We start from the raw sequence: 19010 nt of genomic DNA, 5'->3' as shown, positions 1-19010 counted from the left end.
AGGCACAGAGGAAACTCGTCTTTATTTGTAGTAAACAAGATTTTATTTGGGAGCAAAATTACAATAGAACATCACAATAAAAAAAAATCCATTACAAATACAGAGTAGACCTAAAACATGGGCTAGCAGATGATGCCTGACTTTAGGCAGCTGTTATTTAAGACCATGTGTTTATACTGATGATTGTTATTACAGTGACTAAGAGAAAAAAGTCTGCTAATTTCACACGCAAAGTGCGCAGTACCACTGATACTACACTAATTCTGTTATTGCACTAATGCATCATTTATGCAATCAACAGTTTTTGTTTAGAATATCCACGTTTTACTGTTCTCTGTATACTGCAGAGGTGGGTAAATATGGTTGAAGATTAGAAAAAATACTCTTTCTAAAAATAAGACTTTTGAAAATAAATCGACAGAATATTGTTGGTAAATAAAAGCATAACTATCCAACATGAGTTTTACACGCTCATTAAGACACATTAGTATGAGCAGCAGCTTCTTTTTTATGGTCTAAAACACGGAGCGTTAGAGGCTTAAATGACACTGCTGACTACTGGCTCAGGCTTGGCAGCTGGTTGCTACAATAACGAAAGAGTTCACCCAAACTCTTCTTTCCCATTCGCCCACATGTCATGTTGTTTTCTGTGCTCATGTTTGTACAAAGTCACCTAATTTCTATGTTTACAGCATGTGGTAGCAACTACTTCTAGATAAGTGGTAAAAGTGTAAAAAGCATGTTTTATACTTCACAAACTGTAATGCTGTGGGGATATATTCATTATTTTGGGGGGAAAGAATGAAATTAAAGTCCACTATTTTGCCATCAGTGCTGATAATTCCATGAAATTCCTGAAACTGCACCAAATTTGACTATAACTGATTTAATGGCTTCCTTAAATGTTCCCTGAAAGCAGTTTAAGCATCTGGTTCCTGCAGTTATGGACATGTGATAATTGATTAGCTAGTTAGTGATGGCTTAGCAAGTCGTAACTCAAAACAATGGAAGATTAGTGAATACAGCCATAATACTAAATTACTCTACACAGCGCTGTACTCATATTTATATGCACAGCGAATCACAGAAGGACAGAAGGACAATAAAGCAAGGAATGCTTTACCATTTGATTGACAAGTCATTAGCCAGGGAGCGTGTGGTGTCACCCAGTTACACAACGAAAACCGTCCCACACTCATGTCGTGTGGTTTAAAAAAACATGGCAATTTTTTTTTAAAAACATTGGGTGATTTCATGGTTGCTATGTCTATCTTTTGTATACAGTCTAAGATGTTATCTAGAAAGTGCCTTTTTGTGTTTTGATCAATCAAAATGAACTGCATTTACTACAAGAGTCAATATTCCTCCCACTTGTTAAGAGTTGTACTTTTTTTATTAGCAAACTGCTTTCCCCACAAATATGAGGTCACTGTTTGTTTCTAATTAAAAGTGATTAGCACTAAGATTAAAGGAGAACACTCTCATTATTTCTCATGTAAGTCTTTTAAAGGTTGTGGGGCTGGCTGCTTACCAAGCTTTTTCCTCGACTTAGCAAGTGCAGCACTATTAATGCTGATTAATAGCAGGCGATGTTCATGTCTTTTTATTCTATGAAGCTAACAATGAATGATGCTTCATAATAAAGGCAGCAATAATGCTGCAGGGCTTCATTATAAATACTTCCACAGTTTGACAGGAACACAGCGGACTAGTTATGTAAAAATACACTTGTTATTAAAGAAAAAAAAAAGCTGTGATGTTCTGTGCCATCCATAGCACACTCGAAGAGTATGACTGTGTGAACTGGTTCTATTAGACGCTGCCCACAGAGAGCATCACAGTAACTAAAATTCCCCTCCTCATACACCTCCTCATCCTCTCCCTCCTTCAGTGAATGGCAGCTTTGTTTAAGCTGTCAGGATCAATTATATCTTGCTCCCATAAACAAACATCATGGTGGAGAAGTGGAAACGAGCAGCCCCTCCAGCCGCCCCCCAGAGGATGTGCCCTTCCAGTCTTTCCCCAAATCCCAAATGCTGGGTGTTTTCAATACGTGACCAACACAGTTACTTTGACTTGGCTTTCTGTTTGGGCACATTCACAGCTGAAATTGCAGGTTTTGGTGCAGGGGCTGGAGGGGGCCTCACCGAATCGTACACACTGGAGAACCTACAACAAAACGGGGGCATCACAATGAAGAAAATACCAGCACCGAAGAAAAAGCCACAATTTTGCTAGCATGACATGACCAAGAACAGAAAACAATATCACATAAATGGGTAGCTCACTTACAGGCTTTTGACTCTCTTTAGAAAAGCTCTGACGGCTCTAGCAATCCTTCTTATCCGCACCTGTCACCAAAATATCACAAAGGTCAGTGCAAACCAGCAATTTCTGCATCTTACGTAGAATTACATGCGATTTTTACTAAGATATGTTTCTGTTTTGTTTGGTTTTAACTATTAATCAATTTTGCTGAATCATTTTCATTGAAATTTTTTTTAACATAAAATAAACTCACCTGCTGCTTTTTGTACAGCAAAGGAAGGGAGAAAACAGCGATCACAGCTGGACAGACAAATTATTCATGTAAATGACTGGACTGCTACTTTTAGAGCACTCTAGCTGAGCACTCTAAACACTTTCTACTACCAGCCACATTCATCCATTCACACACACATTTAGGCTCCACTTTCAATCTTTGTTTTTGAGAGCTTTGTCTAACATTCACACACACACACTTCAGTAGATGCATCAGAGGCAGCTCAGGGCTCAGTATCATGCTCAAGCATGCTTTAATATGCAGTGTTGAGGAGCCAAGGATCAATCTACCAACCTTCCAATCAGTAGATGACCCACTCTACCTCCTGGGCTTTATGTCACTTTAGCATTGCACAAAAATAATCTAATTGGTTCTAATGAAAACATTCTCCTACTTAAATAATTGGTGCAAACCAGTCATCTGAGGCGACTGATGGAGGCATGACTTCAAAAGGAACTTGAGGTTTGCAGTAAAAGTTATTCCTTAAATCTTAACCGTCATGTGCAAAGTGCTTTTTTCTGCCTAAACCCAGTCACACTTTAACTACTGAGATGATAGATCACTCATGAGTCTTACAAAGAGGAAGATACATTTGAAGGTGCTGGGAGCTTAATATATGTAGGTGGAGGAAAGAGACATGGAGGAAATTAGATACGTGTGTTAGCACAAAGCATAAGTATACAGCGGGTGCAACTTACCACTTATTACCAGGGTCAGTCCATTAGTTTGGATGCCAACATAGGTCAGCAGATACAGAAGCACAACAAACTGAGAGAAAGAGCACAGAAAAAGATTACTGAACAGTTTAATAGTTTAGTTTATTAACTGTAATTTGATTTGTGAATGATGCTGCTTTAATAAATGTCTCGCTGAGATTTAAAGCTGCTGAATGTAGTCTTGATCCCATGAGAAAATGAACACTGCATGGTGGCTCTGTTTAATTTTTAGCTGCTTTTAAGCAATATAGCCTGGATTAAAACAGTACAGCTGCTCAGAGCCCCACACGAGCATGTGTGGTGTGTAGCTGCCACCAGGTGGCACCAAAGTCAAAAAGTCTTTTAATCTTGGCTTTGTGACATCTATACTATTGCTTTACCATCACACTCATACCTTAATAGAGTCAAATATGTTTTCAATGAAAATGAGCCGTTTGATTTCTGTGACAGCAAATGCGATCAGCAGCACCGTCTCCTCCACCAGCATCACCGTCTCCTTATTTGTCAGAGAGCTGTCGTAATCCAGACATGACCTAAGCACAGGATAACACATTTGTGAGAAAGTTCAACATGCTTCCAGAAAGCAGAGGAGCAGCATATTTAGCTGGAAAAGAAAAACCTGTGTGTGAACACTGATGGACTCACTGAAAGGGGTGAACCCCGGGGTTCCAGCGCAGGAGCTCCAGGAGCTTATAATAAAAACGGAGGGGGAAGGTGATGCACATGACACCCAGAAAGACGTTGGAGACCACAGTCACGGCACTAAGCTGGAACAAGCTGGCCAGACCGATTACCAGCCCTGTAAACACCACACCAGTCCTCCACATGTGGCGCCAGTACACCAGATCCACAACTGCAAAGCAATTAAGCACAAGACATCATCTTAAATGAGTGATGCACAGAGAGCGCGGTATATCTGAGTGAATATGCAACTGAAATGGGAAGTTGTTAAGCTTAAATTAGATACAGGCTAATGTTTCTTATACTTCATGACCTGACTGTGAAGCAGGGTTACCAAGAGTGGTAACATGACAGAAGGGTGTAGAGAAGTCGATAAAACTGGAGTGGAGATAAAACTAGCAACGAGGCAGTAAGTAGTTCAAAATGAGGAAAGTACTGAAAACCCAGGAAAAGAACTTATCTATCTCTACTTATTTTAATCCCACAGAGGTCAGTTATGTTGTTGATAATTTTACTTCTTCACTGTGTAGGACTCTGGATATTGTAGCTCCTCTGAAAAAGACCTCCTACTATAACTCTCAAATCAAATATGCACCTTAAAGCAGATAACTCCAAAGCTGGAGAGTAAATAGGATCTCAGTAATTTAGAAGATTGTCATTTAGTCTGGAGAAATACTGCTGCTTTGTAAAAAAAAAAAAAAAAAAAAAAAAAGCCCTTCGTAAAGCTAGAAAACCTTACTGTTCATCACTGATTGAAGAACGTAAGAACAGCCCTAGGTTTCTCTTCATTAGTGTAGCCTGACTGACAAAAAGTCAGAGCACTGTTAAGCTAAGCATTCCTTTAACATTAACATTAACATTATTTGAAGAATGTCAGTCAGGTTTCAGAGCTCATCACAGCACAGAAACAGTTTTAGTGAAGGTTACAAATGATCTTCTTATGGCCTCTGACAGTGGACTCATCTCTGTGCTTGTCCTGCTAGACCTTAGTGCAGCATTCGATACTGTCGACCATAATATCCTATTAGAGCGATTAGAACATGCTGTAGGTATTACAGGTACTGCACTGCAGTTGTTTGTATCATATCTATCTATTAGACTCCAATTTGTGCATGTAAGTGGAGAGTCCTCTTCACACACTAAGGTCAATTATGGTGTTCCACAGGGTTCAGTGCTAGGACCAATTCTGTTTACATTATACATGCTTCCCCTAGGCAGCATCATTAGAAGACATAGCATACATTTTCACTGCTATGCAGATGACACCCAGCTCTATCTGTCCATGAAGCCAGATAACACACACCAATTAGTTAAACTGCAGGAATGTCTTAAAGACATAAAGACCTGGATGGCCGCTAACTTTCTGCTTCTTAATTCAGATAAAACTGAGGTTATTGTACTCGGCCCTGAAAAGCTTAGAAAAATGGTATCTAACCAGATTCTTACTCTGGATGGCATTACCTTGGCCTCCAGTAACGCTGTGAGGAACCTTGGAGTCATTTTTGACCAACACATGTCCTTCAATGCATATATTAAACAAATATGTAAGACTGCGTTCTTCCATTTGTGCAACATCTCTAAAATTAGAAATATCCTGTCTCAGAGTGATGCTGAAAAACTAGTTCATGCATTTATTACTTCCAGGCTGGACTACTGTAATTCATTATTATCAGGATGTCCAAAAAACTCACTGAAAAGCCTTCAGCTAATCCAAAATGCTGCAGCAAGAGTCCTGACAGGGACTAGAAAGAGAGAGCATATTTCTCCTGTTTTGGCTTCCCTTCATTGGCTTCCTGTTAAATCCAGAATTGAATTCAAAATCCTGCTCCTCACATACAAGGTCTTAAATAATCAGGCCCCATATTATCTTAAGGACCTTGTAGTACCATATCACCCTATTAGAGCACTTCGCTCTCACACTGCAGGCCTACTTGTTGTTCCTAGAGTATTTAAAAGTAGAATGGGAGGGAGAGCCTTCAGTTTTCAGGCCCCTCTTCTGTGGAACCAGCTTCCAGTTTGGATTCGGGAGACAGACACTATCTCTATTTTCAAGATTAGGCTTAAAACTTTCCTTTTTGCTAAAGCATATAGTTAAGGCTGGACCAGGTGACCCTGGATCCTCCCTTAGTTATGCTGCAATAGACGTAGGCTGCCGGGGGATTCCCATGATGCATTGAGTTTTTCCTTTCCAGTCACCTTTCTCACTCACTATGTATTAACAGACCTCTCTGCATTGAATCATATCTGTTGTTAACCTCTGTCTCTCTTCCACAGCATGTCTTTTATCCTGTCTTCCTTCTCTCACCCCAACCGGTCGCAGCAGATGGCCGCCCCTCCCTGAGCCTGGTTCTGCCGGAGGTTTCTTCCTGTTAAAAGGGAGTTTTTCCTTCCCACTGTTGCCAAAGTGCTTGCTCATAGGGGGTCATATGATTGTTGGGTTTCTCTCTGTATCTATTATTGTATGATCTACTGTACAATATAAAGCGCCTTGAGGCGACTGTTGTTGCGATTTGGCGCTATATAAATAAAATTGAAATGAAATAAAAATGAAATACAAGATCTTGAATAATCAGGCCGTATCACCCCATTAGCTCTCAGACTGTGTGCTTACTTGTGGTTCCTACAGTATTTAGAAGTAGACGGAGAGACAGACGCCATCTCCACTTTTAAGATTGGGCTTAAAACTTTCCTTTTTGCTAAAGCACATAGTCAGTGCTGGATCAGGTGAACCTGAATCCTCCCGTAGTTATGCTGCAGTAGGTGTAGTCTGCTGGCGGATTCCCATGATGCATTGAGTATTTCTCCTTCAATCACAATTCTTACTCTCTTTTTGTTTATACATCTCTCTGCATTTAATCATTACTTATTGTTAATCTCTGGCTCTCTTCCACAGCGTGTGTTTTGTCCTGTCTTCCTCCAGTCGCAGCAGATCGCTGCCCCTCCCTGAGCCTGGTTCTGCTGGAGGTTTCTTCTTGTTAAAAGGGAGTTTTTTGCTTCCCACTGTTGTCAAAGCGCTTGCTCACCGGGGCTATATGATTGTTGGGGTTTTCCCTGTTTTCTTGGTATTACTGCAGGGTTACATTAGGGTTACCTTACAATATAAAGCGCCCTGAGGCTGTTGTTGTGATTTGGTGCCGTGTAAATAAAAATTAATTCATTCGGTTTTGAAAACATATGAGGTATACAAAAGATGCCATGTGCTACTTTTGCTAGTACAGTGAATGTTTTAAACTAAAGTTAAACAGATGCTATGAGTTGCTGTATCATATTCTCCCTTTTCTCTCTGATAAGTCCCACTGTGGATATTTGAACTGTTTTGAGCCATAAATAGAGACTGAGACTTTTTCACATGGTCTCATAAAAGTCATCTAAAATTCTCTCTACCACAACGACCACAGCCAGCGGGTGTTTGAAAAATGGACACATTGTTATTTAAAGTGTGGATAAGAAAGAGAAAAGGGTAACGAAGACAAATGACAAAACAATTTTACAGAAAATGAAGGACACCCTCACCTCGTTTCATGCCATGCCATGCTCCTTTATTAAAGGAGAAAATCTTTCTGAATGAATGCTGTTTTTAATGGGATCTGTACATGTCTGAAAGTAAATCATAAATCCTTAGATTAGACACTAGATCCTTACCCACCAACATTACACGAGCATCCTAACTGCAGCACAAATTTAAGATCATTTTATGATTAAAACAGATTATTTAAAAGCAGCAGAGTATTGCTGGTTTTCATAGTTGGGTTTCCTGAGAATTATAAAAGTAGATGTATTCTTATTCATTTATAAAAACAGAAACATTAATGCTGTCACACCAGTGAAGTCACTTCAAAGCTGGGCACAAGTACGCCCTCTCATTCTTATCCGAATAACTGGAGTTATGTGTTATCAGAAGTAAAACAGCCCTGACAAGACAGCATTTCTTATCTCCTATAACAATTTAAGCCTTTACAAATAAAACAAACTACATTCAGTCAGCAGTGGGCTCTCATTTAGCTCAATCCCATTCAGCCCATCTGTCGACCAAATGAAAGACACACTGGATTCAGTGTTTAACTTGCCATCCTGCCTGCATTCACACCTGCACAGCAGAGGGAAAGTAAATAAATTCCCTTCTTCTCCACCTGACAGCTGCACTCTGACCCCGTCTGCTCTCCTTCACTTTACTTAAAGCTGTCAATATTGATTTCCTTACGTTTGGTGGCCATTTCAGCGGCGGTCCTGCTTGCTCTCCTCTCTTTCTTGTGCTTCCACCGTTGGCTTGCACTCCAGGCTTTTTTTGGCCACCCCAGCTCCGTCAGCAATATAAGGCCCGGCTGGCCTAATTTTATCCTGTATTGGATTCACACACACTCAAATTGGGAACTTGAGACTTGAGCATGTACATGCCCCACAGCTTGTAGAGGCTAATGCTTCCTCAACCAGTTGGTGGCTGATTTGCACACAGAGGCCTTTCCGTGCACGACAGACCATGACAGTTTTTTTTAACGTAAAATGATCATCAATCCAAACTGATAAGAAAACAACTAATGTTAGCAGGAAGCTAATGCCAAAAGCTGCGTGCTACAGCACTGACATCAAGCTGAATACATACAGTCACTGCAGTCACTTGCCACGTTTTACAGATAAGCAAGAAAGATGAGTTTCTCTATAGATTTATTATTCACTCTGCACAAATATCTCTCATGACACCTTCTGTGTGTCAGACCAAAACACGGAGCCAAACTCGCCTCGCCATCTGTATATTTAACACTTTCACTCACACCTTTAAAGCTCTAAAGATAACATAAGAACAACCTTATAAAAGAGGAAATCCATGTTAGAAAAGCACAGGCTCAGATGTATACTATAAAAGGGAGCTGTACTAACATTTGTATTTTAAAAAGCCATGATGTGTTTGCTGTACGGTATTTAGTACGAATTAAGGGTGTTATATAACTGTTATTCAACAACTGATATATTGCTAATTAATAGTGTCTAATACACATATGAAAATAAAAGTATGTACTTTTTTTTGTATGCTCTTCTACATTTATGGTTGTAGAGGGCTATACTGACGTGTCCTATCCTAGCACTGTGGCTTCATATCAAAAGGATTCTTGCTGGACCCTTCTGAGTTGCATTAGGATGTTCTTCCTGTGCTTGTATGGCTCTCGACAGTTACTCTAGAGAGCCATGTAAGCAGAATAAGGGCATGTATGTTAGATTAACTGGTGATTCTACACTGATCATACATTCAATTCAGATTTATTTATATAATATAACTCCAAACCACAACAGCAGTCACCTCAAGGTGCTTTATACTGTAAAGTAAAGACCCAACAGCATCAAAGCGAAAACCCTAATGATCCGACGATCCCCTATGAGTGCAAGCACAATGGCAATGTTGTTCATGAAAACGAGATCTCTGCAGTGAAAATCTGACATTAGCGTGAAAAAAAGGATGGAGAGATAAAAACTGTTGATCAAGCCGAGGAACATCTAACACATCTATTCTGCCTCCTCTTGGCAGGTGGTGACAAAACAAACTAAGATGTTTATTTTTATGGCGTGTATCACTTTGACAAGTGGTTTTTACACCATCATGACTTATTAGGTGTTAAAAAAAAAATCCTCCCTTCTTGTCTGATTGCAGCTTTACTAATATCTGTACCCAAGTCAGAGTAATGTGGAGAATTACACAGTGGTGATGTCACTGATGTTCACTGCACAGATGTAAGCTGTTGTTTGGGGAACGGGGCCAAACAAAAACAGCTGTAAGTCCTGTTATGGTGATTAATCATGAAAATAAAAATTGCAGTTTAAATGGCGAAGACACGCATATTTCTGCCTCTGTGATTATAAAACGCAGGAATTTTAAAAGTTTAAACAGTTTCAGTTTCTAAATAACATCAGAAAAAATAAGTAATAAAATAAACATTTCATTACTGAGCAGATATTGCAAAAAAATACAGTCTATCTCCCGCCTAAAGAATGAACGCAGCTTTGATTTCAGGAAAAAACACCTGTGGTTTGAAGTGTATGTACTATTATTGTGTTTAATAAACAAAAAGATAAGGACAATGTACGATCAGTTTAACAGGATCAACCTCCAACCTCTGTGTGTCTTCTTCAAACCATCTCACACTTTGTGCTGCGTGTCCGACAGTACTGTAATCCACAAGCCTATAATCCCGACCGATCAAAGGTTGAGATTAGGAAAGATGTGGGAGGGGCAGAGAGCTGCAGACAGGAGGATGGTGAGTGAGAGTGAGCGCAAACATGACAGTGGCAAAGCAAGCCAGGCAATGATTGGTGCGCACAAATAGCCAGCCAATCACAGCACGGGCAGGGAAAATAACAAGGCAAGGGAGAAGCTGGTGAAAGAGGGAAGAGCTATGAAAAAGCGAGGGAGAAGGTGAAATCTCAGCAGCACAGAGAAGAGGCCAAACAAGCAGGAGCGGAAGGATGATCGGAGGTGAAAGCGCTGATCAGTGAGGTCTCCAGAGAGGGAGAGGAGAAGAAAGAGATGAGCAGCAAGAGGGGGGTAAGCAGCCAGCACACACAACATCCATCAGCTCAGGCAGCCATGCTCTGAGCCCTGGAGCAGCAGGGCTACGCAGACACTGCACAGGCCCCACATCAGGCCTATAGCTCAGCCCTCCATCCCGGCCAGCAACACCGGGGCAGGGACAAGACAAGATTCCCTTCACAACACCTGTGCATAAAAGCCATGAGGACAGCCAGGAAGGGCAGTGTAGAGATGCCTGCGTTTGTGCGCCAGCTGGTGAAAGAAACAGAAAAGAGGGTCAGCTCTTTCTTCAAAGGGGGCCGTGGAGGAACAGCAGAAGGAGAGCAGCAAGGGGAGGGGGAGAAGGAGGAGGTCATCCCCAGCCCCTACCTAGACCGGCCAGTCCTGGACAAGCTCACAGAGGAGGGCTGCGCCCGCTGGGGCCTCACCTATGCCCTAGGAAGTATGCAGGGCTGGAGGGCCAACATGGAGGACTTCCACAACTGTGTGCCACAGCTGGGTGGAGAGCTAGCTGACTGGAGCTTCTTTGCAGTGTTCGATGGCCATGCAGGCAGCACGGTGGCTCAGTACTGCTCCCAACACCTTCTGGGTCACATCCTGGCTACGGGTGAGAGATCTGTTCAGTGACACCTGACAGTGTGTGTGTGTGTGTGGGTGTGTGTGTGGGTGTTATCTTATAAGGATATTATTTTATGAGATATTCAGAATTTTAAACAGGCTGGTGATTTTCCTTTGTTATTAGTCATCAATATGATGACTGCTATAGCTGCTGGGTTCAGAAAATACTGTTTGTGCTCACAGATGGAATAGGACCAGAAGATGACCCGCCAAAAGTGAAAGGGGCCATCGAAGAGGGCTTCCTCCAGACAGACAAGCACCTGCACTCTGTGGCCCGTCGAGAGGGCTGGGAGAGGGGCGGCACCACTGTGGTGGCCACTCTCATTTCGCCATATTACATCTACTTTGCCAACTGCGGTGACTCAAGGGCCATGCTGTGCCGGTCTGGGCAGGTCTGCTTCTCCACTGAGGACCACAAACCTTACAGCCCTCTGGAGAAAGAACGTATTGAGAGCGCGGGTGGCTCCGTGTCCCTCCAACGGATCAACGGCTCCTTGGCAGTGTCACGCGCTCTGGGAGACTTCGGCTACAAGGGGGCAGAGAACCGGACCCCGAGCCAGCAGATGGTTTCACCTGAGCCAGAAGTGTGTGTGGTGGAGCGCTCGCCGGCAGATGAATTCCTGGTGCTCGCCTGTGATGGCGTGTGGGACACCATCAGCAACGAGGAGCTGTGCGCCTTCATCCACAACCGGCTGCGTGTCTGCACCGACCTGAGGGACGTCTGCACTCAGGTCATTGACCTCTGCCTCTATAAGGTCAGCACTGTTACACATACTTACTGCATGCACTTGTGTTGCTGTTCAGTAGTCTGAATAACAAATCCTTTCAACTGATTAAAAACACAATTTCAGTTTCAAGCTGAGTTACATAATTTTTAATCAGCTTTGAATTTTATGGCTTCTAATCAAGTAAAGTAATCTACTACAAGACTGACTGTGTTTTTAAACAAAGACATAATGGACTGGATATTCATTTTGATATAAGGTAATGGGCTCTGCTTCCTCTTTTAAAGATAACCCTTTAAAAGTTCTGAGGTTGTAAAGGGTGCAGAGTCACACGTGGAAATATTTTCCTACTACATAAATGTTCATCTCTGCAACTAAAAACTTATCTTGAGGTAAAACTGTTTTAAATCAAAAATAAGCACGAAGTCACCATTAAAGTTTGGCCCATGTTGGTCCTGAGAACCCACTGAGTTTTAGGAAAAAACACGAGATAAAACAGAAGCAGACTAAGTGAACTTCCTCACTAATTCTATAGCACATGCAGCATATTTGTGAAAGGTGCTCCAAAGTCAATAAACACATCCATATATGGAAGCTTAGAATATAAAAGTTTTTTTTTAAATCCATAGATAAGTAATGTTCTTCTTAGAGTGTGCTAATGTAAGCTCTCAGGGTCACTTTCTCATGGAGCTGAGGGGAGCTGCAGAGTGAGATGACAACTGAGGCCCGAGCAGAGGCACATACAAGACGTGCGCCTTTTGTTAAATGTCTTGTTTTCTTCTTAGTTTAAAATGTCATGCCAGTCCTGTGTGGTTAAATGTGGCTTTTCCTGATCCTTTTCAGCAAGTTCTGCCATACGTATCAATCCATTTACAGCCTACAATTTAAAATGAACAGGATCTTTGGCTGAAATGGCAAAAGTTAAAAATTTAAAAAGCAAGACTGACCTCAGCTTAAGCTTTGGTTTAGTCTCACTGAGACTGCCGCTGCTGTTCATGGTACAACAGACTATCAGACAGCCTTAAAATAGACTGCAGGGGTGTCGGAACAGGTTACATCGCATTATTCAGGGTTCCCATGAGGCCTAATTACCGACACTCTCGCTCAGAGATTTTACAGAATGTTACAGGAATGTAACGAAAGAAAGTAGATATTGGATTAAAATTACTTGGCAGATTACAAGCACAGAAACACATTAAGATAAACTTGAGCCACATGTGCACTCTGTTGGGTCCTCATATCATGCTTATGTAACAGTGCTTCAGCTTGGATGTGCACAATGACCTCAAAATGTCATGCCTTCTTCCGCACTCCATTTCCATTTTGCAGCTCCCCTGAGTCTGTGTGACATTGGAGTGCAAACGCTGATGTGAAAAAAAAAAAAGATCTATTTGTAAAACTGCTCAAGTGGGATGTTTCGTGAGTTGACATTTGTAAGGTCAGCCATCATTACTCACCTCTGCTGATGCCGTTTTGTTCCACAGGGCAGCTTGGACAACATCAGCATCATCTTGCTGTGCTTCCCTGGAGCCCCCCAGCTGTCAACAGAGGCATTACACCAGGAGGCTGAGCTGGAGGACCTGCTGGAGTCCAAGGTGGCAGGTGTGTGGGTAAAGATGCTTTGCAAAGGACAGTGACAACCTTCATATTAGCAACCTGGAGTCTGTTTTTGCCATGGTGTAATGTTTCAATTCTCTTTGGTGTTTCAATGGTTTGCAAAAAAAAAAGTTTGAACGATTTGTTAATCAATGTTGTTTTTCCAAGATAATTATTTAAATGATTTCTGACATCACGTGTCTTGGGTAAAAAACAAAAGCAAAACACCAAATCTGTGATTCTTGCCATGAACCTATTTACTTGTGAACACGGGCACTATCATTTATTCTGAGTAAGTCCCACATTTACCCTAGTGTGGTAAATACTCATTAGAAATCCTGATGTGTATTGATCCACAGCTGAAAATAGTCCTAAAAACTCTGCTCTTTACAGACTTTTGCCTAAATCTAAAGTGTCCAGTGTATATTAGAAAGAAACTCTCTAAAAATGCATCTTTCTTTTTAATCAGAGATTTATGATGAGCTGTGTGCCAGAGGGGAAGAGCCTGAGCTGCTGTCCGTCCTCACAGTTCTTGCATCCACTGTCATCCCTGGATTACCACCAGGTGGAGGCATACAGAGCAAGTAAGACACAAATGAGCATTTGTGCATGTAAACCACGTTCTGCTGGATGCAATAGTGATTACATTGTGTTACTTCTGTGTGTTACAGGAGGAACTGCATTATCTCTGCTTACTATCAACAACGTGATGCGCACAAGCCCATGATACCAAATGTGAGTGACAGTTACAATTAGGTCCATACGTTTTTGGACAATGAGACTTTTTTTTTTGATAGTTTTTCCTCTCTGCACCAACGCAGTAGATTTTAAATCAAACAGTAGAGATATGATTGTAATGTTTCTTCAGCTTTAATTAAAGAGGCTTTACAACAGGATTTACAATAATGTGCAAACCACTGGTTACAGTCAAAAACAAGAATGCAGGATTAGACTTTGCCCAAAAAACACGGTTCTGTAAAAAAAAGAAATGTGTTATGGCATGGGCCTGTAAGGCTGCCAGTGGAACTGGGTTATTAGTGTTTATTGATGATGTGACTGCTGATAGAAGCAGCGGGATGAACTGTGAGAGTACAAAGCTGTACTCTCAGCTCAGGTTCAGCCAAATGCTGCAAATCTGATCAGGCAGCACTTCACAGTGCAAAAAGATAAGGACCTAAAGCATTGTGCAAAGGCAACCCAAGAGTTTCCTAAAGCACAGAAAAGGAATATTTTTCAATGGCCAATTCAGTCAACTGATCTCACTGGGACAGAGCATGCTTTTACTAAAGTGACTGAAGACAATAGTGATGGCAGAAAGACCCACAGTCAAGCTGCAAGTGAAGGCAACTGCAGTAAAGGTTTGGAAGAGCATCTCAAGGGAGGAAAGAGCATTTATTGGTGTCAGGGGCCTCTCTGTCTACAACCAAGCAAAGGATTTTTACCTGAGTCATAAAAACAATCCTCATATGCACATTTATGGTAAAACCATGTCTGCACAGTCAATGCAAACTTTTTTGATAAACCCCTTGAATTAAAGCTGAAAGGCTGCACTGTAATTATATCTTGATTGGTTGATGTAAATATCCACTGTCATGATGTAGAAAGGCAAAAAAACAACTAATGGACCTAACAATACAAGTAAAAAGACATTGTTATTACACAGTGAGCTCACTCTTTGTTACTTTATCTGTCTGTCTGTTCAGGGTCTGGGAGGCTCTTGAGAAGGCCAAGGGATTTAGATTTTGTCTCCAAAGTTCCTCAAAGGAAAGGGACTGTAATAAATGTGAATATTAAACCTGTTTTTTTTTTTCATGTGTGCAGTTTCACAACAAGACAATGGTGTTTGTTAGCAGCACCATCTTGTCATGACAAAAAAAATGCAAAAACAGATCTAGTAAAGCCTGATACTTTATATTTATACAAGAAAGATATTTTGTAAAAATGACTCAGAGACACTGACCCAGCAACCAAACCTCAACCTCAATAAACAGAAAGTGCAGATGACAAATTGAACTGAATAACAACCAACTGTGGCATAGTTCGTTTTCATTGGATAAAATAAGAAAGATTAGTACATGCAGGGTTGCATTTTGAAAATTATGATTTAAGACTGTACATATGTGTGTGTGCATGTGTGTGTGCGTATTAAAGAATGAACAGGTTTACCTTTCCTCTTCAGGAAACATTGTCACCATTAAATAAAACCTAGCATGCAGCTAACATGTGTCCATTTGTTGTGACAGGAAATGCTAGTAGTTCATGAGACAGCTCGTGGGGATGCGCACAATCTTTTTCCCTCGTTGCTGTGAGTGAAAGGCAAATAAACTCATTAGATATCTGACTACTCACAATTCATGTCACGGGATCTAAAAACGTTTTTGACAAAGTGTTTTACATTTTCAAAAACAAGAACAAAATATGTCAAATTTGAAATACCTTACAAATGGAACTAAAAGTCTCCCCCCTAAAATGCATCCCGCTGTGATTACTGTCTAAATTTACATGAATGCGTTCAGCATTTACACAATTTGCAATTCTTTCTAAACATATATTATTTCTAAACACATTCAAAGGTAAAGTTTACATGAAATGGGATTTTCTCCATGAACTGATGCCTTATTCCCCTTTTTTACAGCTGACAAAACAAACAGCACCAGAGCGGGTCAGTTTCTGGATGAGTTATTTTACTGCTTACTGCATTGTAACATTACGTCAGCGAGTCATTTTCTGTGTTACATTAAGGAAATTACATTAAGTGTCACTGTTGTTTTAAATCTAAATAAAGAATATTTGTCTGATGACTTGCTGTGCTCGTTTCTTAAATAATTCATTTTGAACACAGTGAAGACAAAGTATGAGCGGCGACTGCCGAAAATGGGTGATTATGATTTCTATGGAAGTTTTTAACCTCACACTCATCATCTACTCACAAAAACCCTCCTTATAAATGAATGAATTACAAACGGCTTTTGTTGCATAGTAAAGGATTTCATCTAGTTACCTAAATCTTTCTCTCTGCTCTGCTGACGTGATCCTGTGACTATCTGCAAAGCCCTCGTTGACATAAGGACGGCCTCTAAGAGTCATGTTTCATTAGATCTCAATTGAAAACCCTGGATCTCTTTCATGATTACTCTGAATTTCAATGACGTCCAATTGAAAAATGTCTTTCTTGGTGCTTCTGAGCTCCTGCAGTTTGTTTGAGAAGCTCTGTTTAAATACAAATCATATTTGAACTGTTTTATATATGCAGCTAGTTATCTAAGAGGAGATATTTTGGTTTCTACGTTCACTAACCACCTTATGTACAACGTTGTCTTCTGAGGAGCTCAGGGAGGGGGACATGTGCAGTGTCCTTAAATCAGCAGTCCTCTTTAAGTGCTCCTTCAAAGCTTCTCTCATCTGATTGCGTTTCTGTGAGTCAGTCACTTCAGGACATCAAACCCCTCTTCAAATGATGCTGAAGTCTTTAACACATATTTGTCCTTTAACTTCCTCTTTCACCTCACCAAACAGCGTATGAACAATTATTTGCTGTCTACAGTCTGCTTTTCAGAATATTCTATTCTTGGATATTTTTTAATACAGAACAAATTACTCATAATAAAAAACAATCCTAAGGAAATGTAAGGCTTAAATATAGAGAACCCAAAGAACAATTGAGGTGTTGTTATGATGCTATCTATCCACACTGGTTTCCTGTAAGCGATTATTCATAATCCCCAGTGCTCCCACACCACCAGAGAAACCATTCTGATGGCTGTAGCTCTGCCGCGGGCCCTGGTGAGCTGTTTCACTCAGCTGTTTCTGCAGCAGTGCCAGAGACACCTTGTTGGACACCATGAACTCATTCACTGAGATCATCTCCCCTGACAAACGACGCCCCACTTGTACTTCAGCCAACGCGCCCGCATCCGTCTCGCTGTCGCACACAGTCTCAACCGAGCCGTCTGTGTAGCGGTGGTGGGATGAGATGGGCTGCACGGCGTTGCGTTTGATGCGTTTTGGCCTAAAGTGTGCCAGTTGACGCAGTTGACGCCTCTGTTTGTGATTTTTGTTGTGGAGACAGGGGCAGCAGAGCCACCAGCAGCCAGGGGTGGAGCAGGAACAGAGCTGATGCTTCCCTGAGCAGACCAGCTTTCCCAGGATCCAGTTGAGAGTCTGCTTGATGACGATAGAAATGACGTTGAAAAGTGAGTAGATGCAACAAACCCCCATTAAGATGAAAAGGCAGTTTCCAAACCGGTAGGCCTCCTGAGATTCGTACTGCTGCCTCTGGCTGCTCACCAGGTCCCCGAAGCCAATGGTGCTGAAGGCCACGAAGCAAAAGTACAGAGAGTCCACGTAGCTCCAGTTCTCCATGGAACTGTACAGAGTGGAGGCACTGCAAGCAATCACAACAGATGCTATCCCTAAGATCAGCATCACGTAATAGACGGATGGCTTCCATCCTTCCAGACTGTCCTCTTCACCAGATGACTCCTCCCTGCTCGACACCACCCCAACTCCAGCACACCTCAGCCGACGCTCATGACACCAGCGCATGATGTAAGCTAACATGGTGATGATCCTCTCCAGGAAGAGGTTAAAAAAGAGGATAGTGGCAGCACAGCCAATGAGACCATAGAAGATTAGGAATATTTTTCCTGCTATGGTTGCTGGTGTGGTCATGCCAAAACCTTAGAGAGAAAACACAAAATACAAGGTTAAATAAATGATCACAGCCGTGAGCAACATTCCAAAACTGAAGAAAAATCTGGAAAAAAAGTTAAGTGGAGACTTACCAATAGTGGAGACCACTGTGCCCACAAAGTAGAAAGCTCCAGAAAAGTCCCAGCGTGGCCTTAATGCGTCCACCCTGATGCCAGCTCCGTTTGCCTCCTCATACTGCCTCAGCAGAGTGTGCAGGGCGCCCAGGTTGACCCTGTATCTCCTGGTGAAGTTGTCCAGCTGCTGTTTCCACAGGAGGCGTGCGCGGAGCTCAAATGGGTGTTCCAAGGCTGAGAAGATGGCAGCTCCGCACAATAAGTAGAGCAGGATGAGTCCGGCCAGCAGGCAAAAACGAGCATTGTCCTCTTTCATGGGCGCTCTGGGGCAGCAGCAGCAGCTACCTGCAGCCCTCCTCTTAGCCATGAGCACAGCAGCAGCAGCGGCGGCACAGAGACACCACTGATACAACATGCACCGCCTCTGCCGGCGCTGCCAAGTCACAGACTCACCGTGCGTGTTACATGCATCAACAGGCACAAATATACATGCACTAGCAGAATGAAACTTCTGGTTTAAACACGCATGCATACATTTGGCTCTAACATCTCACAGGCAAGCTTTCTGAAGAAGTTTTTGAGGACAGGTTGATCGTTTTGTTGAAAAAATTTCACATCAGACGAAATATCTGTAATAAAATGAGCAAAAAAATAACAATGCAGATGCAGATTAGTCAGATGCGGTTGCAAAATCTTAAGTTTAATAGGTTCCTTTAACATGACAAATTGTCAGAAAACACTTCTTGTAAGTAGCAGTTTATGTCTTATAATCCACATAACATAAAATACTGAATGTTTAAAGTAAATAAAAACCACAGTACCTGGTCTCGCTGGCAGCACCGTTCACTT

General features: G+C 41.7%; 3 protein-coding genes across 6 annotated transcripts; 1 reads left to right on the top strand and 2 right to left on the bottom strand.

Moving 5' to 3' along the window:
* Positions 1–26: 26 nt before the first annotated feature.
* rtn2b (reticulon 2b) lies at positions 27–8218 on the bottom strand. Of its 2 annotated transcripts, none has more exons than XM_085469879.1 (7): positions 8141–8218; positions 3904–4111; positions 3653–3791; positions 3241–3310; positions 2522–2568; positions 2293–2351; positions 27–2169 (listed from the first exon to the last, which is right to left on the bottom strand). In XM_085469879.1, exons 1-7 carry the CDS (start codon positions 8151–8153, stop codon positions 2067–2069), a joined length of 639 nt encoding a protein of 212 aa, XP_085326005.1. In that variant the 5' UTR covers positions 8154–8218; the 3' UTR covers positions 27–2066. The 2 variants fall into 2 exon arrangements, with proteins under 2 accessions (XP_085326005.1, XP_085326006.1); XM_085469880.1 differs by lacking the exon at positions 8141–8218 and adding an exon at positions 7453–7541.
* Positions 8219–10256: 2038 nt separating this feature from the next.
* Positions 10257–17676, top strand: ppm1nb (protein phosphatase, Mg2+/Mn2+ dependent, 1Nb (putative)). 3 transcript variants are annotated; one of them, XM_085469874.1, is made up of 6 exons: positions 10257–11063; positions 11258–11829; positions 13284–13401; positions 13865–13979; positions 14067–14130; positions 17465–17676. In XM_085469874.1, exons 1-6 carry the CDS (start codon positions 10658–10660, stop codon positions 17510–17512), a joined length of 1323 nt encoding a protein of 440 aa, XP_085326000.1. In that variant the 5' UTR covers positions 10257–10657; the 3' UTR covers positions 17513–17676. The 3 variants fall into 3 exon arrangements, with proteins under 3 accessions (XP_085326000.1, XP_085326002.1, XP_085326001.1); XM_085469876.1 differs by lacking the exon at positions 17465–17676 and adding an exon at positions 15099–16196 and having other exon boundaries at positions 10258–11063; XM_085469875.1 differs by lacking the exon at positions 17465–17676 and having other exon boundaries at positions 10258–11063; positions 14067–16196.
* On the bottom strand, positions 17050–18528 carry kcnk12l (potassium channel, subfamily K, member 12 like). Its single transcript, XM_085469873.1, has 2 exons — positions 18180–18528; positions 17050–18074 (listed from the first exon to the last, which is right to left on the bottom strand). Exons 1-2 carry the CDS (start codon positions 18526–18528, stop codon positions 17074–17076), a joined length of 1350 nt encoding a protein of 449 aa, XP_085325999.1. The 3' UTR covers positions 17050–17073.
* Between the last annotated feature and the right edge of the window lie 482 nt (positions 18529–19010).

The sequence above is a fragment of the Copadichromis virginalis genome, linkage group LG10 (assembly GCF_057382275.1).
Source record: "Copadichromis virginalis isolate Kocher_CV1m ecotype Utaka linkage group LG10, C_Virginalis_male_GT1.1, whole genome shotgun sequence".
NCBI classification, from domain to species: domain Eukaryota; kingdom Metazoa; phylum Chordata; class Actinopteri; order Cichliformes; family Cichlidae; genus Copadichromis; species Copadichromis virginalis.
Note: the sequence above shows the minus strand (reverse complement) of the source record. Positions and strands in the feature narration are given on the sequence as shown.

Excerpts from the sequence above, each read along its gene's own strand:
- kcnk12l (XM_085469873.1), bottom strand. The coding sequence starts at position 18,528 with ATGGCTAAGAGGAGGGCTGCAGGTAGCTGCTGCTGCTGCCCCAGAGCG. Across the intron at positions 18,075-18,179 it reads CACAGTGGTCTCCACTATTG|GTTTTGGCATGACCACACCA; the intron begins GTAAGTCTCCAC and ends TTTCTCTCTAAG.
- rtn2b (XM_085469879.1), bottom strand. Across the intron at positions 3,792-3,903 it reads CCCGGGGTTCACCCCTTTCA|GTCATGTCTGGATTACGACA; the intron begins GTGAGTCCATCA and ends TCCTGTGCTTAG. Across the intron at positions 3,311-3,652 it reads ACATATTTGACTCTATTAAG|TTTGTTGTGCTTCTGTATCT; the intron begins GTATGAGTGTGA and ends TCTTTCTCTCAG.
- ppm1nb (XM_085469874.1), top strand. The coding sequence starts at position 10,658 with ATGAGGACAGCCAGGAAGGGCAGTGTAGAGATGCCTGCGTTTGTGCGC. Across the intron at positions 13,402-13,864 it reads GCTGGAGTCCAAGGTGGCAG|AGATTTATGATGAGCTGTGT; the intron begins GTGTGTGGGTAA and ends CTTTTTAATCAG. Across the intron at positions 14,131-17,464 it reads ACAAGCCCATGATACCAAAT|GGGCAGCAGAGCCACCAGCA; the intron begins GTGAGTGACAGT and ends TTGTGGAGACAG.